The sequence below is a fragment of the Lampris incognitus genome, chromosome 6, assembly GCF_029633865.1.
Source record: "Lampris incognitus isolate fLamInc1 chromosome 6, fLamInc1.hap2, whole genome shotgun sequence".
Lineage (NCBI taxonomy): Eukaryota > Metazoa > Chordata > Actinopteri > Lampriformes > Lampridae > Lampris > Lampris incognitus.
The window spans coordinates 1,591,071-1,618,993 of NC_079216.1; the positions used below are offsets into that span (position 1 = coordinate 1,591,071).

The 27,923-nt window shown below is 46.4% G+C and overlaps 1 protein-coding gene across 1 annotated transcript in view; it reads left to right on the forward strand.

Annotated features, from left to right (window-relative positions):
• Positions 1 to 365: 365 nt before the first annotated feature.
• The window catches only part of aass (aminoadipate-semialdehyde synthase), a 70,999-nt gene continuing 43,441 nt past the window's right edge, over positions 366 to 27,923 (forward strand). Inside the window, exons 1-13 of the mRNA XM_056281704.1 lie at positions 366 to 384; positions 3,727 to 3,960; positions 6,103 to 6,279; positions 9,364 to 9,448; positions 10,811 to 10,878; positions 11,269 to 11,415; positions 11,540 to 11,618; positions 12,463 to 12,590; positions 13,573 to 13,721; positions 23,814 to 23,936; positions 24,368 to 24,479; positions 24,848 to 24,907; positions 25,308 to 25,375. Of these exons, the coding sequence (XP_056137679.1) occupies positions 3,742 to 3,960; positions 6,103 to 6,279; positions 9,364 to 9,448; positions 10,811 to 10,878; positions 11,269 to 11,415; positions 11,540 to 11,618; positions 12,463 to 12,590; positions 13,573 to 13,721; positions 23,814 to 23,936; positions 24,368 to 24,479; positions 24,848 to 24,907; positions 25,308 to 25,375 (1,415 nt within the window). The 5' untranslated portion in view covers positions 366 to 384; positions 3,727 to 3,741. The remainder of the gene's footprint in view (positions 385 to 3,726; positions 3,961 to 6,102; positions 6,280 to 9,363; positions 9,449 to 10,810; positions 10,879 to 11,268; positions 11,416 to 11,539; positions 11,619 to 12,462; positions 12,591 to 13,572; positions 13,722 to 23,813; positions 23,937 to 24,367; positions 24,480 to 24,847; positions 24,908 to 25,307; positions 25,376 to 27,923) is intronic.

Here is a 27,923-nt window from a genome sequence, read left to right on the forward strand (position 1 = left end):
TTAAGAATCTGTACATGAATATGAACAATGTTCAATAAAAATATTAAAAACAAAATGAAAAAAAGAAAGGCGGCTTAACTGAACACCAGCAACATAAACCCTAACACGCATTCCGGCGCTCATCCCGCGCAGCGCCTTTTGGAGTTGCGGCGTCATCAGCCTGCGACGGGGGCGGAGCCGCGGCTCCGGCAGCGGATTGGCGGACGGTCGGTGGAGGACCGCTGAGGAACAAGCTGTCGGTGGTTCCCGGGAAGTGACCCTTCCGAGGACAGGTCTTTTGGAGATCTGCGGAAAGGCGTCGCACGGAGGCGGTGGGAGCGTCCCCTCGCCGCCACATTGACTTTCCCGGAGGAAGAAGACGGACGAGGTGGTCCTGCTTCTTCGGTAATGTCGACTGGTCTGTCTCCTCACCTACAAACCGATTTATTTCATATGTGATTGATTTCTGTCCGTCCGTAACACACGTGTGTTATTTCCAGTCAGACTTAACCAGACTGTCCGTAATAAAGCTCCCAGACCTGGTCTAGATTCAACTGGTGTCTGTTAAACTGAACCAGTCGTGCTGAACTTGACATTCCCAGCAGACGCATTTACACACAGTGACGTACCAAGCGGCCACGTCACGTGGGGGTAGCGAACACAGCGCTATCACAGACGTCACGTGGGTGTAGCCAACACAGAGCTATCACAGACGTCACGTATGTGTCGGTGCTGCAGCAGGGAGCTCTGCAGCAGCAGCAGGGAGCTCTGTAGCAGGGAGCTCTGCAGCAGGGAGCTCTGTAGCAGGGAGCTCTGCAGCAGGGAGCTCTGTAGCAGGGAGCTCTGTAGCAGGGAGCTCTGCAGCAGCAGCAGGGAGCTCTGTAGCAGCAGCAGGGAGCTCTGTAGCAGGGAGCTCTGTAGCAGGGAGCTCTGCAGCAGGGAGCTCTGTAGCAGGGAGCTCTGCAGCAGCAGCAGGGAGCTCTGTAGCAGGGAGCTCTGCAGCAGGGAGCTCTGTAGCAGGGAGCTCTGCAGCAGGGAGCTCTGTAGCAGGGAGCTCTGCAGCAGCAGCAGGGAGCTCTGTAGCAGGGAGCTCTGCAGCAGGGAGCTCTGTAGCAGGGAGCTCTGCAGCAGGGAGCTCTGTAGCAGGGAGCTCTGTAGCAGGGAGCTCTGCAGCAGCAGCAGGGAGCTCTGTAGCAGCAGCAGGGAGCTCTGTAGCAGGGAGCTCTGTAGCAGGGAGCTCTGCAGCAGGGAGCTCTGTAGCAGGGAGCTCTGCAGCAGGGAGCTCTGTAGCAGGGAGCTCTGCAGCAGCAGCAGGGAGCTCTGTAGCAGGGAGCTCTGTAGCAGGGAGCTCTGCAGCAGGGAGCTCTGTAGCAGGGAGCTCTGCAGCAGCAGCAGGGAGCTCTGTAGCAGGGAGCTCTGCAGCAGGGAGCTCTGTAGCAGGGAGCTCTGCAGCAGCAGCAGGGAGCTCTGTAGCAGGGAGCTCTGTAGCAGGGAGCTCTGCAGCAGGGAGCTCTGTAGCAGGGAGCTCTGTAGCAGGGAGCTCTGCAGCAGCAGCAGGGAGCTCTGTAGCAGGGAGTTCTGCAGCAGGGAGCTCTGCAGCAGGGAGCTCTGTAGCAGCAGCAGGGAGCTCTGCAGCAGCAGCAGGGAGCTCTGTAGCAGGGAGCTCTGCAGCAGGGAGCTCTGTAGCAGGGAGCTCTGTAGCAGGAAGCTCTGTAGCAGGAAGCTCTGTAGCAGGGAGCTCTGCAGCAGGGAGCTCTGTAGCAGGGAGCTCTGTAGCAGGAAGCTCTGCAGCAGCAGCAGGGAGCTCTGTAGCAGGGAGCTCTGCAGCAGGGAGCTCTGTAGCAGGGAGTTCTGCAGCAGGGAGCTCTGCAGCAGGGAGCTCTGCAGCAGCAGCAGCAGGGAGCTCTGTAGCAGGGAGCTCTGTAGCAGCAGCAGGGAGCTCTGTAGCAGGGAGCTCTGCAGCAGCAGCAGGGAACTCTGCAGCAGGGAGCTCTGTAGCAGCAGCAGGGAGCTCTGCAGCAGCAGCAGGGAGCTCTGTAGCAGGGAGCTCTGTAGCAGGGAGTTCTGCAGCAGGGAGCTCTGCAGCAGGGAGCTATGTAGCAGCAGCAGGGAGCTCTGCAGCAGGGAGCTCTGTAGCAGGGAGCTCTGCAGCAGCAGCAGGGAGCTCTGTAGCAGGGAGCTCTGCAGCAGCAGCAGGGAGCTCTGCAGCAGCAGCAGGGAGCTCTGTAGCAGCAGCAGGGAGCTCTGCAGCAGGGAGCTCTGTAGCAGCAGCAGGGAGCTCTGTAGCAGGGAGCTCTGTAGCAGGGAGCTCTGCAGCAGGGAGCTCTGCAGCAGCAGCAGGGAGCTCTGTAGCAGCAGCAGGGAGCTCTGCAGCAGCAGCAGGGAGCTCTGCAGCAGCAGGGAGCTCTGTAGCAGCAGCAGGGAGCTCTGCAGCAGGGAGCTCTGCAGCAGCAGCAGGGAGCTCTGCAGCAGGAAGCTCTGCAGCAGCAGCAGGGAGCTCTGCAGCAGCAGCAGGGAGCTCTGTAGCAGGGAGCTCTGTAGCAGGGAGCTCTGCAGCAGGGAGCTCTTTAGCAGCAGCAGGGAGCTCTGCAGCAGGAAGCTCTGCAGCAGCAGCAGGGAGCTCTGCAGCAGGGAGCTCTGTAGCAGGGAGCTCTGCAGCAGGGAGCTCTGCAGCAGGGAGCTCTGTAGCAGCAGCAGGGAGCTCTGTAGCAGGGAGTTCTGCAGCAGGGAGCTCTGCAGCAGCAGCAGGGAGCTCTGTAGCAGCAGCAGGGAGCTCTGTAGCAGGGAGCTCTGCAGCAGGGAGCTCTGCAGCAGCAGCAGGGAGCTCTGCAGCAGGGAGCTCTGTAGCAGGGAGCTCTGCAGCAGCAGCAGGGAGCTCTGCAGCAGGGAGCTCTGCAGCAGCAGCAGGGAGCTCTGCAGCAGCAGGGAGCTCTGCAGCAGCAGCAAGTAGCTCTGCAGCAGGGAGCTCTGCAGCAGGGAGCTCTGCAGCAGCAGCAGGGAGCTCTGTAGCAGGGAGCTCTGCAGCAGGGAGCTCTGCAGCAGCAGCAGGGAGCTCTGTAGCAGGGAGCTCTGCAGCAGCAGGGAGCTCTGCAGCAGCAGCAAGTAGCTCTGCAGCAGGGAGCTCTGTAGCAGGGAGCTCTGCAGCAGCAGCAGGGAGCTCTGCAGCAGCAGCGGCATTAATACACATGAACTAGCCGGGGACACAAACCAGTCTAACGGTCGTTGTGACACTGGCAGACAGAGGAGACCACCATGTGTTGTCCTGATGGAGTGACAGGAGTGTGCAGGTGCTCCTCCCCACCAGCCATTAATCCAGCTGTTTTGCCGATTTAGCGCCTCCAGCGAAACACAATAGACTAACAGAAGCAGCCGGCTCAGTAAATAGTACACCCTGCCTGTCTGGTCCATGGACTCAGATACACCTGGAAGAGGAAGGCTTTTAGGTTTTTCCTGAATGAAGTGAGTGTGTCTGATGGAAGACAAGTGTTCATTCTTTCATTTTCTGGGTTTTTTTTGGGTGGGGGGGTCCAGGTGAGGGAAAGTTTGGGCCTTTAAACACACATTAACAGCAGAATCATGCAAGCTGTCCTCTGTGCAGCACCTGTTTTCTGTGCAGCTCCCTCTCTCAGCAAATAGAAACCCGTCACATGACCCCCCCCCCCCCGTCCATCACTCATCGACTGTGTGGGTGAATATTGTGTATGGGCCATGTGTTGCTAACAGACTGGATTACTGTTTTATCTCCAGCAGGGAGGTAAAATCATGTTCAGACTTCTAACTCAGCAGACCAGGAGAACACGGCGCTGCGTTGCCGACCAGAGGCGCTATGAGCACCACAGGAGCATCTTGGCGATCCGTCGTGAGGATGTCAACCCATGGGAGAGACGGGCGCCGCTGGCCCCACGACACGTCAAGGAGCTGACCAACGTCGGACACAAGGTCCTCATCCAGCCATCCAACAGGAGAGCCATCCATGAGAAGGTTAGGCAGAACCCAACAGAAATCCTGTTGGTGGTCTGGAGAATAAGATATAAGTATATACAGAGGAGTAAAGACCAGGTCCAGAGAGTCAAAGTCCTAGCTGTGTATTTTCTCAAGCCATGTACTAAACCAGCAGGCTTCATTAACAAGTTTCCTGCACCAAGCTGAGCAGCAGTCTGGATAAGAATCAGATGGTTTAGTCTGGTGGTTTTCAAACTGGGGTTTGCAGCAGGGGACCAGGTGGCTCATGGGACGTCTGTAATACAAACTCTTTGGCTGGAGGTGGAATTTAATTCAAAAAGAAAGAAAAGACATTACTTATTTTCATTCTCTTTTAGTCACTGCAGACGATGCAGTGATTTACCTGTATTCCGAAATATAACTTGGGTGTTTAGTGTTGACATGGCTTGTCTGTTTCATTCGGTCATTAGCAGGACATGACGGAAGATGGGAAATGGTAAGACTGCATGAGAGAACAATATGGAGCGGATTGTTGATTATCTCAGTTGATGATGGATGATGACAATTTGTTGCTTAATTTACTGCAACAAATATTTTGTGGGTCCCGTCACTGAAGGTTTCTCCATAGATGTGGCTCATGACATCAAAAGGTTTGGTAAGCACTGGTTTATAGAATGAGTGGAGCAAATATACAGTCAGTACTTTTACTTTCTGGACTTGGTTTTTACACCTCTGCATATTAAACGTATATACAGTAGACAGTGATGATAATGAAGATACTTTCCCCAATGCTGATGATCTTCATCAGCATTAGTTTGTCTCTGGCCTTCTCTCATAAAACATTTCAGCAGTAAGCCCAAAACTTTCTGAAGCGGGCGGTATAAGTTTCTAGAAGATCCACTCAGGTCACTCTTCATACAGGAAGAATGATTATGACAAATAATAGGGATTATTATTATTATTATTATTACTACTAATTGGGATTGGGTTGGGTAGCACGGTGGCGCAGTGGTTAGCGCAGTCGCCTCACAGCAAGAAGGTCCTGGGTTCGAGCCCTGGGGTAGTCCAACCTTGGGGGTGGTCCCGAGTTGTCCTCTGTGTGTAGTTTGCATGTTCTCCTCGTGTCAGCGTGGGTTTCCTCCAGGGGCTCCGGTTTCCTCCCACAGTCCAAACACATGTAGGTCAGGTGACTCAGCTGTACTACATTGTCCCTAGGTGTGAATATGTGTGTGTGTGTGTGGGGGGGGGGGGGGGGGGACGTGATGGACTGGCAGCCTGTCCAGGGTGTCTCCCCACCTGCTGCCCAATGATTGCTGGGATAGGCTCCAGTGTCCTGCAACCCTATGTAGGGTAGAGACTGTCCACCAAAAAAGAGCCCATAGGTGGTTTGCACAAGCAGCTTATCACCTGTAGTGAGGTTTTAAGCTGCTTCCTCACGGTCCTCCGTAATTATAACACGTTACTTCCCCTGTAACAGTAAGCATCTCCTTCCATAAGTTGTCGTGAGAAGGAATATTAATAAAAGCAAAGTGTAATGTCACATAGCGGTTATAATGTCCACGCTAGCTGACTTGCTAACTGCTGGCTAACGTTAAGTTAGCTCTTATAACGTTATTCATTGTAAACATGCTGCCAATAGCAGTCTTACTGACTATACTAGACGGAGAAACTACACAGAAACACACCGCCTACATATTCTATTGTTCTCACACTGTTTTAATAACCCACAATGCACAGAGGCGAGAAGTATCTGGGGCATATCTCCTGCCGCCGCTAGGGGCGCTAATGTAGGAAACGCTCCTGTGGGTCGTATTAGAGGACACACGACCTGTGGGTCGTATGGGTTGGAGGACTTGTTGGTAGGATAAGCGGTTTGGATGGGTGGATGGATGGGATTGGGTTGTAAACTTCCAGTCCTAGTCTAGAACAATGGTTCTCAGTCAGGTCCTCAGATAGTAGCAGTACTGCTTGCAGTTCATTACACTTACCTGCTCCAGTTATTCAGTCCTCAATCAGGGAGGGTTCACACCTGAACAGCAGGTGAATGTAATGAACTATCTGCTAGACAGAAAACCAGCAGTACTGCTGGAATCTTAGGACCTGATTGAGAACCACTGGTCCAAGTCCACCCTGGGGTTCTGTAACCGATTCACTGATGTATGACATATGCTTTGTTTTCAGTACTATGAGAAAGCAGGGGCCATCGTTCAGGAAGATATTTCCGAGGCCTCACTTATCATCGGTGTTAAAAGACCGCCGGAGGAAAAGATCTATCCAGGGAAGACGTATGCGTTCTTCTCCCACACCATCAAGGCTCAGGAGGCCAACATGGGCCTTCTGGATGACCTGCTGAAGAAGGTAAACTCTCTTCAACCACTTTAGTCAAAGCAGTTGGAGAAAAAGTCAAGTAGCCCAATATCACAAGTTACAAATTTGCCTCAAGGGGCTTTACAGCAACACAACATCCTGTCCTTAGAAAAGAGGTGCAGCTGTTTTCAACAAGACTGGAGCAAGTAGATGATGGAGGTGAAGGAGAGATGAGCTTTCACTTCTTCCCCAGCAGGATTTGTATTGTTTTAAGATGGAAATAATCCCAAAGCAGAGACTTCAGACCATTTTGGCAGCACATACAGAGAAGAAGAGGTCACTTTGGTGATGATGAAATGTATCTGTCAATAAACGTTGTGTCCAGATGAACTGATTCAACCTTCTATGATTTAAACCAGAAGGTCCCAAGAAGTGCACAGCTAGACATGCATGTGAAATCTGAAAGGGAAAGTAGGTAAGAAACATTCTCCCCCAACTACTGCTGAGATCCTCTTCAGCAAGGCACTCAAGTGAGCAACTGTTAAACACTGGTTATACTGGTCAGCTCCCAGTAACCTACACAAGAAGAATGTGGTTGTACTGGTCATCTCCCAGTAACCTACTGCTACTACTACTTTCAGCTGCTCCCGTTAGGGGGCGCCACAACAGATCATCCGTTTCCATCTCTTCCTGTCCTCAGCATCTTCCTCTGTCACACCAGCCACCTGCATGTCCTCCCCCACAACATCCATAAACCTCCTCTTTGGCCTTCCTCCTTTCCTCTTCCCTGGCAGCTCCATATTCAGCATCCTTCTCCCAGTATACCCAGCATCTCTCCTCCACACATGTCCAAACCATCTCAATCTTGTCTCTCTTGCTTTGTCTCCAAACCGTCCAACCTGAGCGGTCCCTCTAATATACTCCTTCCTAATCCTGTCCTTCTTCATCACTCCCAATGAAAATCTTATCATCTTCATCTCTGCCACCTCCAGCTCCTCCTCCTGTCTTTTCATCAGTGCCACTGTCTCCAAACCATACGACATAGCTGGTCTCACAACCATCTTGTAAACCTTCCCTTTAACTCTTGCTGGTACCCTTCTGTCACACATCACTCCTGACACTCTTCTCCACCCACTCCACCCAGCCTGCACTCTCTTCTTCACCTCTCTCCTGCACTCCCCGTTACTTTGAACGGTTGAACCCAAGTATTTAAACTCATACACCTTCATCACCTCCACTCCCTGCATCCTGACCATTCCACTGTCCTCCCTCTCATTCATGCATAGGTATTCCGTCTTGCTCCTACTGACTTTCATTCCTCTTCTCTCCAGTGCATACCTCCACCTCTCCAGGCTCTCCTCCACCTGCACCCTACTCTCACTACACATCACAATGTCATCAGCAAACATCATCGTCCATGGAGACTCCTGCTTGATCTCGTCCGTCAACCTGTCCATCACCATTGTAAACAAGAAAGGGCTCAGAGCCGATCCTTGATGTAATCCCACCTCCACCTTGAACCCATCTGTCATTCCAACCACACACCTCACCACTGTCACACCTCCCTCATACATATCCTGCACCACTCCTACATACTTCTCTGTCACTCCCGACTTCCTCATACAATACCACACCTCCTCTCTCAGCACCCTGTCGTATGCTTTCTCTAAATCTACAAAGACACAATGTAACTCCTTCTGGCCTTCTCTATACTTCTCCATCAACATTCTCAAAGCAAACATCACATCTGTGGTGCTCTTTCCAGGCATGAAACCATACTGCTGCTGCTGATCATCACCTCTCCTCTTAACCTAGCTTCTATTACTCTTTCCCATATCTCCATGCTGTGTCTGATCACCACCTCTCCTCTTAACCTAGCTTCTATTACTCTTTCCCATATCTTCATGCTGCTGCTGATCATCACCTCTCCTCTTAACCTAGCTTCTATTACTCTTTCCCATATCTCCATGCTGTGTCTGATCATCACCTCTCCTCTTAACCTAGCTTCTATTACTCTTTCCCATATCTTCATGCTGTGGCTGATCATCACCTCTCCTCTTAACCTAGCTTCTATTACTCTTTCCCATATCTTCATGCTGTGGCTGATCAACTTTATACCTCTGTAGTTGTTACAGTTCTGCACATCACCCTTGTTCTTGAAAATCGGTACCAGTATGCTTCTTCTCCACTCCTCAGGCATCCTCTCACTTTCCAAGATTGTGTTAAACAATCTAGTAAAAACTCCACTGCCATCTCTCCTAAATATCTCCATACCTCCACAGGTATGTCATCAGGACCAACTGCCTTTCCACTCTTCATCCTCTTCATAGCTGCCCTCACTTCCTCCTTGCTAATTCACTGCACTTCCTGATTCACTATCCCTACATCATCCAACCTTCTCTCTCTCTCTCAGCTCCCAGTAACCTACAGAAGAAGAATGTGGTTGTACTGGTCAGCTCCCAGTAACCTACAGAAGAAGAATGTGGTTGTACTGGTCAGCTCCCAGTATCCTACAGAAGAAGAATGTGGTTGTACTGGTCAGCTGTCAGGCTGGAATGTGAACTGGATGTTTGTAGGAGAACATAGGAACTAAACAGGAAATGTAAACCAGCACAGATGAATTTTATTTCTGTTCATTTGCTTCATGTGAAGTTTTGTGTTGCTGTGTGTTGAATCTTCCTTATCTGACCAGGTGATGATGAGATGAAGGTCTTCTGTAAGCTAACAGTCTTACTTCTGTAGCCCTTTATTTGCCTAATGTGTGTGTGTGTGTGTGTGTATGTGTGTATGTGTGTGTTTGTGTGTATATGTGTGTGTGTGTGTATGTATGTATGTATGTATGTATGTATGTGTGTATGTATGTATGTGTGTATATGTGTGTATGTATGTATGTGTGTGTGTGTGTGTATGTATCTGTATGTATGTATGTATGTATGTGTGTATGTATGTATGTGTGTATGTATGTATGTGTGTATATGTGTGTATGTATGTATGTGTGTGTGTGTGTGTATGTATGGGTGTGTGTGTGTGTGTGTGTGTGTGTGTGTGTACATGTGTTATGTGTGGGTTAGTACTGATCATCTAGGTGTCCTGTTGAAATCACAGTGGTTCTGGTATCTGGTTTTGTCTTCATAGGAAGTCCGTCTGATAGATTACGAGAAGATGGTTGATGCTAACGGCTACCGGATTGTGGCTTTTGGCCAATGGGCTGGTGTTGCAGGTATCATGTGACTCTTGAAATAAGAGAATAAGAAAAAATGTCTGTAATGTAATTGTGTTGTAGCTGGTTAGTTGAAACCCATATTAAACCATGTTGCAGCAGCTGTTTAATGTAGAAAACTGAAACTGACTTAGTCACTTATTTGTACATCCATGAAAACAACCCAGAAGAACCCATTTAAAATATAAATGGCCAAAAAGATCATTCATTCATTCATTCATTCATTCATTCATTCATTCATTCATTCATTCATCAGCCACTTGTCCGGGGTCGGGTCGTAGTGGCAGCAAGCTAAGTAAGGCACTCCAGACGTCCCTCTCCCCAACAATGCCCTCCAGCTCCTCCTGGGGGATCCTAAGGCCAGATTGGACATGTAGTCCCTCCAGTGAGTTCTGGGTCTACCCTGGGGTCTCCTCCCATTTGGTAAACCTCCAAAGGAAGGTGCCGAGGAGGCATCCTAATCAGATCCCCGAACCATCTCAACTGGCTCCTTTTGATGCGAAGGAGCAGCAGCTCTACTCTGAGCTCCCTGTGGATGTGTGAGCTCCTCACCCTATCTCTAAGGCTGAGCCCAGACACCCGACGGAGGAAACTCATTTCAGCCGCTTATATTCGCGATCTCACCCTTTCGGTCACTACCCAAAGCTCATGACCATAGGTGAGGGTTAGAACGAAGATTGACTGGTAATTTGAGAGCTTTGCCTTCTGGCTCAGCTCCCTCTTTACCACAACGGTCCGGTACAACATCCCCATTACTGCTGATGCTGCACCAATCCACCTGTCAATCTCCCGCTCCGTCCTACCCTCACTCGTGAACAAGACCTCTGAGATACTTGAACTCCTTCACTTGAGGCAACAACTCATCCCCAACCTGGAGGGAGCTATCCACCATTTTCCAGTAGAGAACCATGGCCTCAGACATGGAGGTGCTGACTCTCATCCCGGCCATTTCACACTCAGCTAGAAACTGCCCCAGTGCAGAGCTGGAGGTCTGACGAAACCAACAAAACCACATCATCTGCGAAGAGCAGAGATGCAATTCTGAGGTTCCCAAAATGGACACACTCCTCACCTTGGCTGCACCTTGAGATCCTGTCCATGAATATCACAAACAGAATCGGAGACAAGGGACAACCTTGGCGGAGTCCGACACCCACTGAAAACATGAAAACCAAAAAGATTATGGCATTGTCTTGTCTCTACACAGTCAGCTTGACCCAAAGCTTTTGTCATAGAAGGTCAAAATTGTGTCATGGCAGTAGAATGGGAATGGCTTATTAACTCACTCTTATTTCATGTAGTATTTTACATTTCTGCTAAATCTCAATTAATCATGATGCTGTTGTGTTTTGTGTTGTGTAGGAATGATTAATATTCTACATGGGTTAGGACTGCGCTTCCTGGCTCTTGGTCACCACACGCCCTTCATGGTAAGAAGCTATTTTCCTTCAGGCTGTGATGCCAGAACTCAACATTTATTTTCCATTTCACAAAGTACTTGTTTTTAATAAATGTGAGTGCTCATCTGGAAACATGAGCCACACATCCTCAGCAGCAACATGGGTCCTTTGATAACTTCCTGAATAACACCTGATCAGGTGGGATGATCAGAGGTGGTTTTAAATCTCACTCCTAAATGAACAAACCTGACTCACAGGAAACCTTCTGTCTAGTCTTATAGATGTTGAGACAAGCACATATTTATTTAAATAGAAAAGAGCTGGTTTCACATGATGTTGCCTCAGTTCATCTCACTGTAAAACCAATCCCTCCTCCTCATCTGAGTGGATCCCGTCATTTTCCGTCCCTGTCATCTCCAGCATATTGGCATGGCTCACAACTACAGAAATGTCAGCCAAGCCATCCAGGCAGTAAGGGATTGTGGGTATGAGATTTCCATGGGACTAATGCCCAAATCCATCGGCCCTGTGACGTTTTGCTTCACGGGAACTGGCAACGTCTCAAAGGTAGGATGACCTCTGAACCCAAGAATGTCCACATCCATAGAAAACCCTCTGACATCATGAGTAATGGAAGAATAAAACCACTGAGGTAGACTTCTTCACCTTCCTCTCTTTTTCCTGAATACAGGGAGCTCAGGACATCATCAATGAACTTCCTGTCGAATATGTTGAACCTCATGAGCTGAAAGATGTCTCAGAAACTGGAGGTAGCCATCTTTTTTTTTCTTTTTTTTTTTTTAGTTCATGTGGGTGCATCATGTAGAATATATTAAAAATATAAATATAACTGTGTTTAGATTTGTAGTATCTGTGGTGTTGAGTTGCTGTCTGATGGCTGATTGTAAGGATCTGATTCAGGAATCAGGAACAATTTATTGTCATGTCAACTGACTGACACTGATTCCCTGTTCCGTTCACATCACCACTAACGTTAGCACTGACTGATGATGTTAATGGTGATGCGAGTGGCTGATTTGTATAGCCATAAATCAGTTCAAGTCTCAAGTCAAGTCAATTTTATTTGTATAGCCCAACACCACAAATTACAAATTTGCCTCAGGGGGCTTTACAGCAACACAACATCCTGTCCTCCAACCCTTGGACCGGATAAGGAACAACTCCCTTGAAAAAAAACCTTTAACAGAGAAAAACTAGGAAGAAACCTAGGGGGGAAACGGCATTTCATTTCATTTCATGTACACAAGTGCATGAAGTGAAATGACAAAGTGCTCCTGTTCCTGTTCCTGTTATATGGTGGGATATGAGCTGCAGAATAGCAAGGCTGGTACAGTCCGACCCGTCTGTCAGAGCTTCAATGATTAGCCAGTCTAAGGCTGGTATTGAGCTATTGAATATACTATATCAAACCATTGAATGCTATAAACATTTAGATGTGATACTTCAGTATCAAATCAGTATTCAGTATAATGACCATTGTTACATGAAGTGGTACAAAGAGAATCTTTGGTCTTTAACCTGGGCTTTGGTCCAGCTGAAGACACGAGGCTGTACTCAGGCCAATAACTATGGAATGTTCCTCCGTCCTACCAGACCTAACCAAAGTTTACGCCACGGTGCTGAGTCGACATCACCACCTGATGAGGAAGAGCGACGGCATCTACGACCCCATGGAATATGAGAACCACCCTGAACTTTACACCTCCAATTTCAGGACCAGCGTAAGTCTGACTTCTTCTGCCCGCCTCAAGCCCCGCCTTCGTCAATCCCTGCTTTCTCAAGCCCCACCTTCCATAACCAAATACACGTGTTCCTGCTTCCCTTTGGTTTATACAAATAAAAGCTGAGAAAGTAAAAAAAACTTATTGAACTCAGTTTTAGGGTTTGTTTCACACACATCAGACGCATTTACATCAACTAACCGGAGGAAGTCTCCTCCTGATAACAGGTATTTGTACAGCGCAGTAAACTACTTAGTGAAGAATTCAAGCTAAGTTTGTTGCTGATTTGCAATGATAATAAGGGATAATAAGATAAATGATAATAAGACCCTGATCATAAGGGAATTTGTTCATTTTTTAACACAGGATAGTTGTTAAATTTAACTGATTTTGACAGAGGGAGTTTAAATGCAGCTGCTCAGCTCCAGGCCGTAGCCACACCCACCAGTAAAGGTCTTCTACCATCTTGTTCTGTCATATCTGCTTGCTAGGCACAGTAACTTCACTACTTCTTCTAACTCAACACTACCTGCCTTCTTCTCCCTCATTTGGCTGCTATGGTGAAGATGGAAAACACTAAGTACCCTGTAATTTTTCCTGGCAAAGTCCCACCAGACACCAACCATTCACATAAAATACAGCTAAAGTCTCTGGATATTCATGGATTAGCTACTGTCATATCCAGTATCAGAATATCAGAAAGACTTGTCTGCATGCAAATCTTCAGGATTGTAGCTTTAAAGGATCAGTGTTATGTAGTGAGGACAGTACATCAATAATTGACCATACTGATGTGACAGCTCGAAGCTGAAATGACCCGATTTCTCTACAACCACATCAGTTGTATAACCAGAAGTAACCTTTTGTTCCAGTTGTGGGACAAACTGCATTCCTAGACCAGCTCTTCAGTGTGACAGGCTGTGAACAAAGGCCTCAAAGTTACCAATGTTTAAAAAGTGCCGTTATGCAATTTTACCTACAGGTGGCACCTTACACGACGTGTCTGGTCAATGGCATATACTGGGACCCCCACACCCCCCGCCTCCTCCGGCGTCTTGATGCCCAGAAGCTGATGAGGCCCACCAAACCCTCGTCTTCAACCACTGAAGGATCACCACATCTTCCACACAAGTAAGAGCAGACATCAGTGTGGCTAAACAGCAGTCTCATGTGACTACTTCCTCAATTCATGGTTTTAAAGGTAGAGTTAAAGAAAGTTGTGTTTTTTAAAGTGGTTTATAACGTCCAAAACTTTTAACTAATCCTTCATACTTAGTTTGAAATTCAAACTTTAAATCTAGCTTCCTTAGGAGATGTGCAGGTACACTTTAAGTTCTTTATATTTTTATAATATTTGACCTGTACTTCTCTATTTTCTGCCACAGAAATAAACGATGCATTCTTACATCTTGTAAGGCCATTGTTGCATTGTAGGCTGCTTAAAATTGGCAGCTTTCTGGTTGCCATCTCGTGTTTCAGTTTCAGCACAGTTTTCTTCAGGCAAAAAGATTTGGCTAAATCAGAATCAGAATCAGAATACTTTATTCATCCCCGAGGGGAAATTAAAATGAGCCAATAAACTTTTAACAAAACACGACCAAACACAAAACTGGCCACAACTCATCAATCATTTATCTGATCAAACCAAATCCTGAAACCATGTTGATTCTTCCCAGAAAGTTTAATCAGTTCATGTGGACACAGCATTTATTGACAGATATGTTTCATCATCAGGCTCAACCTACTGCAGGGATCCCCAAACCTTATAAACAGCACAGCTGCATAATGACTGAAGCCAACGATTGGTTTCATATGCAATTGCTGTGACTTTCAAATACAGTTACAATGTCCATGTGTACTGTTCACAGAGGATCGTAAAATTCCCATTTTGCTGTGATTACAACTATTCCCCAATCCTCTGTGAAAAGCAGCTGATGAGCTGAGGATCCACAGTGTGGGCTTTGCCATCAAAAACAGCTGCATTTGCCACATTGCTGAACTTCTGGGCATCAATGAAAGAAAAGAGAAGAAAAGAAGAAGAAAGGCACTTTATCTTTGTCATGGTATTGTTACAAGAAATTGTTTTCTTACAATGAATGTGTTCTCTGCATTTAACCCATCCTATTGTATAAGAGCAGTGGGCAGCTGCAGCACCAGGACCAGCTCCAGTTCTTCTTTCCACTGCCTTGCTCAGGGGCACAGACAGGAGTATTAAGTCTAACATGCATGTCTTTTGATGGTTGGAGGAAACCGGAGCACCCGGAGGAAACCCACGCAGACACGGGGAGAACATGCAAACTCCACACAGAAAGAACCTGAGACGGCCTGGGGATCGAACCCAGGACCTTCTTCTGTGAGGCAACAGTGCCAACCACTGGGCCATCGGGCTACCACCCCATGCCAATGAATGCCTGATGACAATATGAGTAACGCTTGTAAATAACCAAAGCATACGCTCCAACACTTGACTCACAAGATGAAGTAAAGGAGACTTTCTATGCCGACTAGGGCAATTTCTCATCAAAGTCCACAAGGAGGATAAGATAATCCTACTTGGAGATTTCACTGCCAGAGTGGGATGAAATTACATCTTGTGGAGAGGCATAATTGGCAAGGAAGGAGTTGGAAACGCAAACTCCAGTGGCATCCTGCTGTTAACATGCTCAGAACACAGCCTAACCATCACCAACACGCTCTTCCGCCAGAAGAAAAAATTTAAAACAATGCTGAGGCACCCTCGTTCTAACATTTGGCACCTCGTTGACTACATTATCGTCCATCAAAGAGACTGAAGAGAGGTACTTAACACCAGAGTGGTGATCAGTGCAGATGACTGCTGGACTGACCACCGCCTTATCAGCTCCACCCTGTTCATCCATCTTCACCTGAAAAGAAGGGTGCAGAAAAAGCAGAGCCAAGATACCACCTCTTATCAACAGTTCCAGGCCATGCTCAGTACATCAATCCCCAAGAAGTATCCAGATGATATTGAAAGCCACTGGGATATGCTCAGGACTGCAATCACTGGCACCTGTAAAACCACTCTGGGACATATGATAAGGAAACACCAAGATTGGTTTGATCAGAAGGAACTGGAAATCCAATGGTTAATCAACATCAAAAGGCAAACCTTTACCATCTGGCAGAATGACATCAGCTGCCAAAACAGACAAGCTCCCTATGCAAGAGCAAAGTCAGCCATCCAAAGCCAGGTCAGGGAATTGAAGAACCAGTGGTGGACAAAGAAGGCCTTTGAGTTCCAACACCTTGCAGAGTCTGGGGATACCAGAGACTTCTTCAACGCTACTAAAGCAATATAAGGTCCCAGCCGACCCCGTCTAACCCCCCTTTGTTCCAAAGATGGGCACACACTGCTAACAGACAATGAGTCAATCAAAGAGAGGTGGAAAGAGCACTGCCAGGACCTTTTAAACTGAAACTCTAGCCCTGAGATGGATGCCCTCCAACAACTCCCTCAACAACCCAAAGAGGACGACATGGCAGCACCACCTAGTCTAAGAGAAGTCCAGGATGCCATCAGAAAGATGAAAATCAACAAGGCTGTTGGTCCTGATGGAATACCGGCAGAAGTACTGAGGGCAGGTGGACCTACATTCCTCAGACATATCCATGCCCTGCTACTTAAAATATAGAAAAAAGAAGAAATCCCTGCACAACTTGGGGACACACTCATTGTCTCAAGAGGGGACAAAGCTGAGTGCGCAAACTACTGTGGCATTTCCCTGGTTTCAACCACAGGGAAAGCTCTTGCTAGGGTCTTGGCCAACAGACTCCTCCCAATATCAGAGGAAATTCTGCCAGGATCCCAGAGCGGTTTTTGTCCTAATAGAGGCACCGTGGACATGATTTTTACTGCTCGCAACTCCAAGAAAAGCCCAGGAGAAGAATCAACCATTGTACATGGCCTTTATAGACTTTTTTTTTACCCCCCCCCTTTTCTCCCCAATTGTATCCGGCCAATTACCCCACTCTTTTGAGCCGCCCTGGTTGCTGGTCCACCTCCTCTGCTGATCTGGGGAGGGCTGCAGACTACCACATGCCTCCTCCTATAAATGTGGAGTCACCACCCACTTATTTTCACCTGACAGTGAGGAGTTTCGCGAGGGGGATTAAGTGCGTGGGAGGATCACGCTATTCCCCCCAGTTCCCCCTCCCTCCTGAACAGGCACCCCAACCGACCCAAGGAAGCGCTAGTGCAGCGACCAGGGCACATACCCACATCCAGCTGCCCACCCGCAGACATGGCCAATTGTGTTTCTAGGGACGCCTGACCAAGCCAGAGGTAACACTGGGATTCAAACTGCTGATCCCCATGTTGGTAGGTAATGGAATACACCGCTACGCTGCCCAGACACCCGCCTTCATAGATTTAACCAAAGCTTTTGATTTCATAAACAGCCAGGCCCTCTGGCTAGTTCTTTCAAAAATAGGCTGTCCTGACAAATATATCAGAGTACTACGACTACTACATGACATTATGTCAGCTAGAGTACTCAGCAGTTATGGAGACAAGACAGTTCTTCAAGGTCCACACAAGAATTAAACAAGGCTTTGTCATTGCCTCAACTCAGTTCTCTGTCTTCATTGCCACCATCCTCAACCTAACGGGTCCCATTCTGCCTCAGGGAGTCAAAATCCTGTACAGGACTGATGGGAATCTTCTGAACATTAACAGATTCAGGGCTAAAGGTAAAACCACCACCACATCCATCATAGAGCTGCAGTACACTGATGACAACGCTTGAGTTTCCATCGTAGAAGAGGAACTACAGAGCATACTGGATGCCTTGGCAAAGGTATACAAATAGCTTGGCCTGGCCATTAACATAAAAATATCCATATCCTCTACCGACCCCCACCTAACAAATATGCCCGCTCTCCCCCCATCCATCTCTGTAGACAACACTACCAGACTTGAAAACGTGGAACAGTTCCCATGTCTTGGCAGCCTTCTCTCCTCCAAAGCCAACATTGACATTGAAATACACCATTGTCTCAATTGTGCCAGCCGCGCCTTCTCAAGATTGAGTTAAAGGGTTTTTGAAAACCATGACCTTCAGGCCAGAACAAAAATTTGGGTGTACAAAGTGGCAGTGCTGCCCACCCTACTGTATGGGTCAGAAACCTGGACAGCACATATAGCAGGCACCTGAAGGCACTCGAAGCATACCAACAGTGATGCCTCAGGGAGATGCTTAAGATCAGCTGGGGGAATAAGCACACCAACTTCAGCGTCCTTTAGGAGGCCAACATACTTAAGATAACTGACACCATCGCAAAACTTCAGCTGAGATGGACTGGTCATATCCTCCACATGTCTGACTCTTGCCTCCCGAAACAAGTCCTTTAACTGTCAGCTCGTGACAGGACGCTGTGCTGCAGGAGGACAAAAGAAGTGATATAAAGATAACATCAAGGCCCACATCAAAAGCTTTGGCTTCGACCTTAACACCTGAGAACAAGCCTCAAAACACAGAGGAGCCTGGAGACTGGCTGTCTGTGAGGGTGCTGGGCGCTACAACCATGACTGTGCTGCTGAAAACAAGCACAGACTCAGAAAGGAGCGAGTTACGAGAAAGCAGTGTTATAATCAACTCACTTAACCTCGAGTCCGAGTCGAGTCTCGAGTCCCCAGTGTTCGAGTCCAAGTCAGAGTCCCCAAAGAAGAGTCCGAGTTGAGTCCAAGTCAAGTCCCCATTACCTGAGTCCGAGTTCGAGTCATCAAGGTTGAGTCTGAGTCGAACAAGATGGGCTCATACCCTCCAACATGAGGGTATGCACGTGAATCCGCATGTAGGTGGAACACACGTGCCTGCTCTTGCACGAAATTAAATAATGTTACGGTATTAATATAGCTATCAATATCTTATGCCAAATTGTTAGGGCCTATTACAAAAAAAACTAACAAAAAACAAAAAAACAGTCTTTATCAATTAACAAGTCCGAGTCCTCATCTCAAACTTCTGAGTCCGAATGCAGTCGGTGCTTGAGTCCAAGTCCGAGTCATCAGTGCTCAAGTTCAAGTCGGGTCACGAATCCTGAAAATCAGAACTCAAGTTGGACTCGAGTACTACAACACTGCCAGAAAGGCCCAAACCACATCCTCAACCACTTCTGTACACCCATGTCCACATTACCCCAAAATATGCAGCTCCAGTATTGTCCTCTACGTCCACCTGAAGACCCAAAAGGACCTAGAAGGACAGTCATACTTAACCCCAAGTGACCGATGATGATGATGTATGTATGTATGTGTAGGATAGGCGGTTTGGATAATGGATATATATATATATATATATATATATATATATATATATATATATATATATATATATATAGCCAAGTTGGCTTTGGATAATGGATGGATGGATGGATATATTTATATATATATACACACATCATATGTATGTGTGTGTGTGTGTGTGTGTGTGTGTGTGTGTGTGTGTGTGTGTGTGTGTGTGTGTGTGTGTGTGTATACAGTGCATCCGGAAAGTATTCACATCCCTTCACTTTCCCCACATTTTGAGCGTTTTTTTTTTTGAAACCATCAATGGTGTTGATAAAAGTGCTCAACAAATGAGGAGTGGAATATTAACATAGATGTAGGAAAAAAAACTTTTAATACATAGCAGTACAAGCCTGTTTAGTGCATCACACACTCATCAGCTGCCAACTGGGCTATATATATATATATATATATATATATACACACACACACACACACACACACACACACACACACACACACACACACACACACACACACACACACAGTGCATCCGGAAAGTATTCACACCCCTTCACTTTCCCCACATTTTGTTATGTTCCAGCCTTATTCCAAAATGGATTAAATTCCCTTTTTTTCTCATCAATCTACACACAATACCCCATAATGACAAAGTGAAAAAGGTTTTGTAGAGATTTTTTGCAAATTTACTAAAAATAAAAAACTAAAATATCGCATGTACTTAAGTATTCACACCCTTTACTTAGTACTTGGCTGAGGTACCCTTGGCAGCGATTACAGCCTCAAGTCTTCTTCAATTCAATTCAATTCAATTTATTGTCATTAAAAATAATGTGCAGGCACATGTTAAAAATGAAATGAGGGCTGTGGCTTCACCAAACAGTGCAAGACAGACACAGACAAACACAGCAAACACAATATAAGATACACACATGAAGACCAAAAGCTAAAAATAAGTTAAAAAAGAGCTGGACTACAAAATATTTAAAATATCTACAGACATTCAGTGGGTGGCCAGGTTCAGGTGGGCAACAGCTTGGGGAAAGAAGCTGTTTTTGAGCCTGGTAGTGCGGGCTCTGAGGCTCCTGTAGCGCCTCCCAGAGCACAGGGGGGAGAACAGTCCATGGTTGGGGTGGGGGGATCTCTGCTGATGCTCAGACCCCTTCCAAGGCAGCGTTTGTGATAAATGTCTTTTATGGCTGGGAGCTGGGTACCGGTGATATGCTGGGCCGCCTTGACGACCCGCTTGGGTATGAAGCTACAAGCTTGGCACACCTATATTTGGGGTATTTCTCCCATTCTTCTCTGCAGATCCTCTCCAGCTCTGTAAGGTTAGATGGGGAGCGTCGCTGCACAGCTATTTTCAGGTCTTTCCAGAGATGTTCAATGGGGTTCAAGTCTGGGCTCTGGCTGGGCCACTCAAGGACATTCACAGACTTGTCCTGAAGCCACTCCTTCGTTGTCTTGGCTGTGTGTTTAGGGTCGTTGTCGTGTTGAAAGGTAAACCTTCGCCCCAGTCTGAGGTCCTGAGCGCTCTGGAGAAGGTTTTCATCAAGGATCTCTCTGTACTTTGCTCCATTCATCTTTCCCTCGATCCTGACTAGTCTCCCAGTTCCTGCCGCTGAAGAACATCCCCACAGCATGATGCTGCCACCACCATGCTTCACTGTAGGGATGGTATTAGCCAGGTGATGAGAGGTGCCTGGTTTCCTCCAGACGTGACGTTTGGCATTCAGGCCAAAGAGTTCAATCTTGGTTTCATCAGACCAGAGAATCTTGTTTCTCATGGTCTGAGAGTCCTTTAGGTGCTTTCTGGCAAACCCCAAGCGGGCTGTCATGTGCCTTTTACTGAGCAGAGGCTTCCGTCTGGCCACTCAACCATAAAGGCCTGATTGGTGGAGTGCTGCAGAGATGGTTGTCCTTCTGGAAGGTTCTCCCATCTCCACAGAGGAACGCTGGAGCTCTGTCAGAGTGACCATCGGGTTCTTGGTCACCTCCCTGACCAAGGCCCTTCTCCCCCGATTGCTCAGTTTGGCTGGGCGGCCAGCTCTAGGAAGAGTTCTGGTGGATCCAAACTTCTTCCATTTAAGAATGACGGAGACCACTGTGCTCTTCGGGACCTTCAAAGCTGTAGAAATGTTTTTGTACCCTTCCCCAGATCTGTGCCTCGATACAATCCTGTCTTGGAGGTCCACAGACAATTCCTTTGACTTCATGGCTTGGTTTCTTCTCTGACATGCACTGTCAACAGTGGGACCTTATATAGACAGGGGTGTGCCTTTCCAAATCATGTCCGATCAATTGAATTTACCACAGGTGGACTCCAATCAAGATGTAGAAACATCTCAAGGATGATCAGTGGAAACAGGATGAACCTGAGCTCAATTTTGAGTGTCATAGCAAAGGGTGTGAATACTTATGTACATGCAATATTTCAGTTTTTTATTTTTAATAAATATGCAAAAATTTCTTCAAAACCTTTTTCACTTTGTCATTATGGGGTATTGTGTGTAGATTGATGAGAAAAAAAGGAAATTTAATCCATTTTGGAATAAGGGCTGTAACAACAAAATGTGGGGAAATTGAAGGGGTGTGAATACTTTCTGGATGCACTGTGTGTGTGTGTGTGTGTGTGTGTGTGTGTGTGTGTGTGTGTGTGTGTGTGTCTGTATATATATATATATATATATATAGTCAAGTTGGCAGCTGATGAGTGTGTGATGCACTAAACAGGCTTGTACTGCTATGTATTAAAAGTTTTTTTCCCTACATCTATCTTAATATTCCGCTCCTCATTTGTTGAGCACTTTTATCAACACCATTGATGGTTTCAAAAAAACAAAAAACACTCAAAATGTGTGTGTGTGTGTGTGTGTGTGTGTGTATGTATGTATGTATGTATGTATATATATATATATATATATATATATATCCAGTCAGTCAAGTAAATTCTTTATGATACAGTACAGGCCTGTTTCATGCCATAATATAAGCAATCATCAGCTGTCAATAAAGCTACTCGGGAAAGAACATCTTTTGTTCTTTCCCGAGTAGCTTTATTTTCTGACATTCATTTTATGTCTGTCTGTCTGTCTGTCTGTCTGTCTGTCTGTGTGTGTGTGTGTGTGTCTCTCTCTCCGTCTGTCTGTCTGTGTATGTCTCTGTTTGTCTGTCTGTCTCTCTCTCTGTCTGTGTCTCTCTCAGGCTGTGTTCCTGCTGCTTTCAAACATGCTGCCCCTCATCAAAAAGAGCAATCTTGATCCCTCTGTTCTTTCTAATTTTAGGCCAATTTCTAAGCTGCCTTTTCTTTCAAAAGTCTTAGAGAAAGCAGTTTATGTACAATTACAAACACACCTAGAAATTAATGGCATTTGTGAAAAGTTCCAGTCAGGTTTTGAATCACGTCACAGCACTGAAACAGCCCTTTTAAGAGTTTTTAATGATCTCCTTTTAACTATGGACTCTGGGAACTCTGCTGTTCTGGTGCTTTTGGACCTGACTGCTGCCTTCAACACGGTAGACCATAATATTCTTTTATCACGTCTTGAGCTATGTGTAGGCATTAAAGGTACTGTCCTAGAATGGTTCAAGTCTTACCTGTCAAATAGAAGCTTTTCTGTCCATATAGACCAATTCTCTTCAGCTGCAGCTCCACTTAACTGTGGGGTCCCCCAAGGCTCCATTTTGGGCCCCATTCTCTTCTCAGTGTATATGCTGCCCTTGGGGTCCATTTTTAAAAACACAATATGTCTTTTCATTGTTTTGCTGATGATTTGCAAATCTATCTGCCTATAAAAACAAAGAGCAGAGATTCTATACAGGCTTTGCTGAGTTGTTTAAAGGATGTCAAAACATGGATGGAGTTAAACTTCCTGAAATTAAATCAAAATAAGACTGAAATTATGGTATATGGACAGCCTGATCTGCTGGATGGTTATGATAGTGCTGTTGGCCCTTTAGCTTCCTACAGTCACTCTTCTGTTAGGAATCTTGGTGTGATGTTTGACAGCTCTTTTAATTTTGACAAACAAATAAGCTCAGTAGTCAAAACAAGTTTTTTTCAGTTACGACTTCTGGGAAAAGTAAAGGCCTGTCTCCCTCCAAACGATCTTGAAAGGGTAATTCATGCATTTATTACCTCTCGTTTGGATTATTGTAACTTGCTGTATGTTGGTGTAGCTCAGTCGTCGCTTCGTCGCCTGCGGCTTGTACAAAATGCAGCTGCTCGCCTGCTGACAGGAAAGAAGCGACGTGATCACATAACGCCTGTACTGGCCTCCCTTCATTGGTTTCCTGTCTGTTTTAGGAGCCAGTTTAAGATTTTATGACTTGTTTTCAAGTCTTTAAATGGGCTGGCACCATCTTATTTATTTGAGCTAATACATCATCATACACCAGTCAGAGCACTCAGGTCAACAAGCCAGATGCTCCCACATGTTCCCAGATCCAGGCTTAAGAATAGGGGTGAGAGAGCCTCTGCAGTGGAACAACTTACCAGTACACATCAGATCTGCTCAGACCCCAGAGACATTTACATCTTGGTTAAAGACCTACCTCTTCTCACTGGCATTCAATTCAAGTTGAGCTTGACACCGTAATTTTATTGTGCAAATATACTTTTACTCTTATTTTGTTGTTTATATTTTATATTCTTTATTTTATTATGTTTTCTTTACATATATTTTTTATTCATATGTGTCACTTATTTTATATTGTATTTTAAGCTTGTGCAGCACTTTGGTTCAACTGTTGTTTTAAATGTGTTATATGAAAAAACTTGATGACTTGACTCTGTCGCTGTCTGTCTGCCTGCCTGTCTGTCTGTCTGGCTATCTGTCTCTATCTGTCTGTCTGTCTGTCTCTCTCTCTTTGTCTCTGTCTGTGTCTGTCTGTCTGTCTGTCTGTCTGTCTGTCTGTCTGTCTGTCTGTCTGTCTGTCTGTCTGTCTCTCTCTAGACTGTTAGCCATTTGTGACATCTCTGCAGACACTGGGGGCTCTATTGAGTTTATGAATGAGTGCACCACCATCGATAAGCCTTTCTGTATGTACGATGCAGACCAGCACATCGACCACGACAGGTACAACCAAGTGACACACAGCTTCAGGTCTGTCTGCCTGTCTTACACACAGCTTCAGTTGTTTGTTTTTGTCCCCAGTTAGGCTTGGAGCTATTATTTCTGTCTGCCAACTTTTAGATATTCATCCTTTGTGCGAGCATTGGGTTTGTGTTATATGAAGAAAAACTCCTTGTTATGAGTATTTCTTCTTTTTGGTACGAAACCAGATGTTTTATTGCAACCACTTTAAATACTTACGTGACTGGTTTAAATCAAGTTACATGTACACTCTGTAAATGAATGTAGGGAGCAGTTCATTAATCGTTCTCTTGACCTTCACTGTCCTTTACCGAGGCTGCTTCACCATCAGTTGCAGATGCTGCTCCCCACACCTCCTCTGTTTGACTTGTCTTTCTGTACCGTTGCCTCATGGTCTCCTCTGCTCCCGGCAGTGTGGAAGGGAACGGCATCCTCATGTGCTCCATTGATAACTTACCTGCCCAGCTTCCCATCGAGGCCACCGAGTACTTTGGCGACCGCCTCTACCCGTACATCTGGGAGATGGTAAGACCAGGGGCCTCATCGCCGGCCCTGCTCTCTGCTGCAAAACACTGGTGAAAGTGACGGAATGCCCCACCTGGAGTTAATTTCTGTTTCCAGAGGGCAGGCATGACAGACATGTAACAGACATTTCAGATGAATTTCATGAGCATGTTGGCAGATGAGGACTCTGTTTGTTCAGTAAGGGGAACTGTTTGTGTGTCGTCTTCCTGACTCGTGGTTTTAGTTTGCTGAGAGAGCACTGCAGCAGCTTGGCGTGACTGTCTAAAGAAGTGGAAGTAATGAAAAGCTGAGCAGGAGAGACGGGCTGGGCTTCTAACCATTCAGATGTTGTGGTTGATGTGTGGCCACTTTTTTTTCTTATTTCTCAGCTTCCCTCTGACGCCACCAGGCTGCTGGAGGAGGAGGACTTCAGCCCACAAGTCAGAGACGTATGTAGAGAACTCAAAGATTCTGCCGTTGTCCATAAATTCCTTTTTAAAGTCCTGTTCAGAGTCTTCATGTATGTAGACTATTCAGCCCCGTGTTGAACATTTTCATATTTTGATTGTGTTACACCTCCATTTTTTAAGGTATTGAAGTTTCTCTCCCTCCACTGCCTCAGTAGACCCAACACGTGCATGAAGTAATGGTATAGTTTATTCAAGAAAAGAGTTTTTCACAAATGAAAGACTCACATTTGTCATGTCTGGAAGTGTAAATGATGACGTCTATAAAAGTGGGCTGAGTTACATAGTGGATATTTGTGTGTTTAACTTGAAGTTGTGCATATCTCATCCAGAACCATCTGTTTGACTTTAATGTTTTTGTTTGTTTCTGCTTCCCTAAAAGGCCGTCATCACTTCCAACGGGAAACTCACCCCCAAGTTTGAATACATTGAGAAGCTTCGGGAAAGAAGGTAGGGGTTTATCCAGGATGCGGCATGTACCCAGAGACTAGGACCCTGTTCCTAAGTAACTTTCCTTTTACTTGTTAAACATTTAACACACATATGTGTGTGTTTACTGTGATGCTGTTAGGTATGTAGTGTTTTCTTTGTTACGCTGAACGTGCCGTGACATATTATAACCATTATTTAAGAGTTGTGAGACAAAATGTTTGACGGTAAAATAAATTAATATACGTGTCATAAAATTACTTTGGTGCACATGGCTCTCCCATCAACGAGGTAAAAGCCACCAATCTAAGGATGAACTCTCTAAAGATTACTTACCAGGTAACAGTACTCTCTCGCAGCATACCGTAGGCTAGTGGGCACTGTGTTTTTGTAGGATAGTACTGTTTAATGCGCAGGCTCAGCTAACGCTGTTAGCAGCACCTGTACTTCTGTAGTTTCCTTGTTTGGCTTGTGTCTTCTCCCCCCTCCCCCCGTCCCGTTACTGGGATAATCTGGTTTCCCGGGTTTTTCCATGAGTCCAGCTGACATGGAGTAAGACAAACTAGTGGATTCCTTTTTTTAGGTCTGTGTGCGGTTTGAAGTCATGTTGAATGTGGACTTAGCGTAGCTTAGGTCAACGGTGCTGGATGTCTCCCAGCATCATCAGCAGCTCCTCACACAAGAAGGAAACTAACACTTCTGACTCCACCAGACATGGATGGTCGGTCCAACAAAACTAAGTGTTGTAATTTATGTGATTATAAAGTTGCTAGTGTCACTATGAGTAAAGAAACGAGATATCAGACTTTAAGTCATTCCCTCATGCTGGGTGAGATACTTGACATTCAGCTTCTAGAGCCTCCTACACACTGTGAGATGTCAGCAGCCCTCTAAATTCACTGCGAGCCACACTGTGTGATACGGGTCAAATAAACCGGGGTACGACATCAAGTGTGATGTGTGTAGACTGTACAATGACAACACTACTGAATCACAGGCTACGACACAAGTCCATAAAAACAACATCAGCGTGCATTCCGCATCGGCGCGTCATCAACCTACACCACTGGTAAAGCAACATGACACCAAGCAGGAATCAAGTCCTTTCAGTAGTCGCCGCAGCTCGTTTTGTTGAATCCGTCCCATTTGGGTCACAGATGCTACCAGTGCGTTTGTTTGTGTTTAGCAGCAGCAAAGATTGTGCGTGGCGTTGATCAGTGCATCATTTCGTGCTGCATTTCTGTTGGTGGGTTAGTAGACGTAGGTCGTAGCAGCAGTCACATTGTGAGTGGTCATCCTACATTTCTGCACCCTGTCATACTGTTGTCCCAGGTTATCTTCTGTCGCGAGACCATAATAACAGCCGTCTTGGAACCTGTCTCACAGTGTGATGTAGGACCACCGTTTTGGAGCCACAACCAAAGATATCGCCACGTTTAGTCATCTTTCATCTGAGACGGCCCACATCACACAGTGTTATTCCCATGTCTCAGTCTCATTCCCGTGAGTCTCCAGGCCAGTATACCGGCCTGGAGAGTCATGGGAATGAGACTGAGAGCAAACCATCATTTCTAGGATTTTTCATGTTCTTGTGAAAATGTTGGTGTAATAAAGTTCGTTTTGGGGCACCACTGTCATGCGCGCACACACACACACACACACACACACACACACACACACACACACACAGGGTTGAGGGTTTATGAAGTAACAGTAAAGGCATGTTCTATCAAACTGAAAGGCCACCAGTGTAAACGTTGTCCAACATCAGCGTAGGGAACCGGTGCATGCATGGCTCAGGGGGTTTACGGTTCCCGCCTCACTGCAGCTGCGACCCACTACCACCAGAGCCACTGCTTGCCCTCCCTCCCTGGACAGACACAAAACATCCCCCAAACCCCACAGTTGGTTAAGAAAACGTTTAATACTAGGCTAACGATCAGCTTTGGAGAAGATGTATTTCCCTTCTTTTGAGAGGAGCTGCTAAAGATCCGAGGACCAGGAGACATCCAGCAGTTTAGCTAAGCTAGGCTAAACACACCGTTCAGTTTACCTTCAAACTGCACACACTGACATAAAAAAGATATCCACAAGTTTGTCTGACTCTGTGCAAGTAGGACACAGTAAAAACCCTGCAAACCAAACTATTCCTTTAAGGGGTGTAATGTTTAGTGTCCTCCAACCACCAGGGGGAGCACCTTTTTGCTCCAGACTAGAGACAGTTTGAAGGAGCTTCCCGGATACCAGATGCTGGAGTGTGAACTAACGCTGGCTTGTCGTTCGTCCTGCTTGGTGTGCTGCTGTGTCGACTCTCCTCTGCCTTAACAGCTTGCATGGCTCGCGTGGCGCCGCCTATGCCAGCCCACCAGACTGGAGTTAACCCTTAGTACCACTGGGTAGAAACACTTGTTCCTCTCATGTTGTAATGCAGCTCATCACCTTTCTGTCATCTTCTGTCTGTTGGCCTCCATCACTTCAGCATGCATGTTTAAATTAACATCCATCCTAATAACTTCATCACAGTCCTGAACTTTTCTGTCCAGCTTCCTTCCCCCAATTATTATCTAGC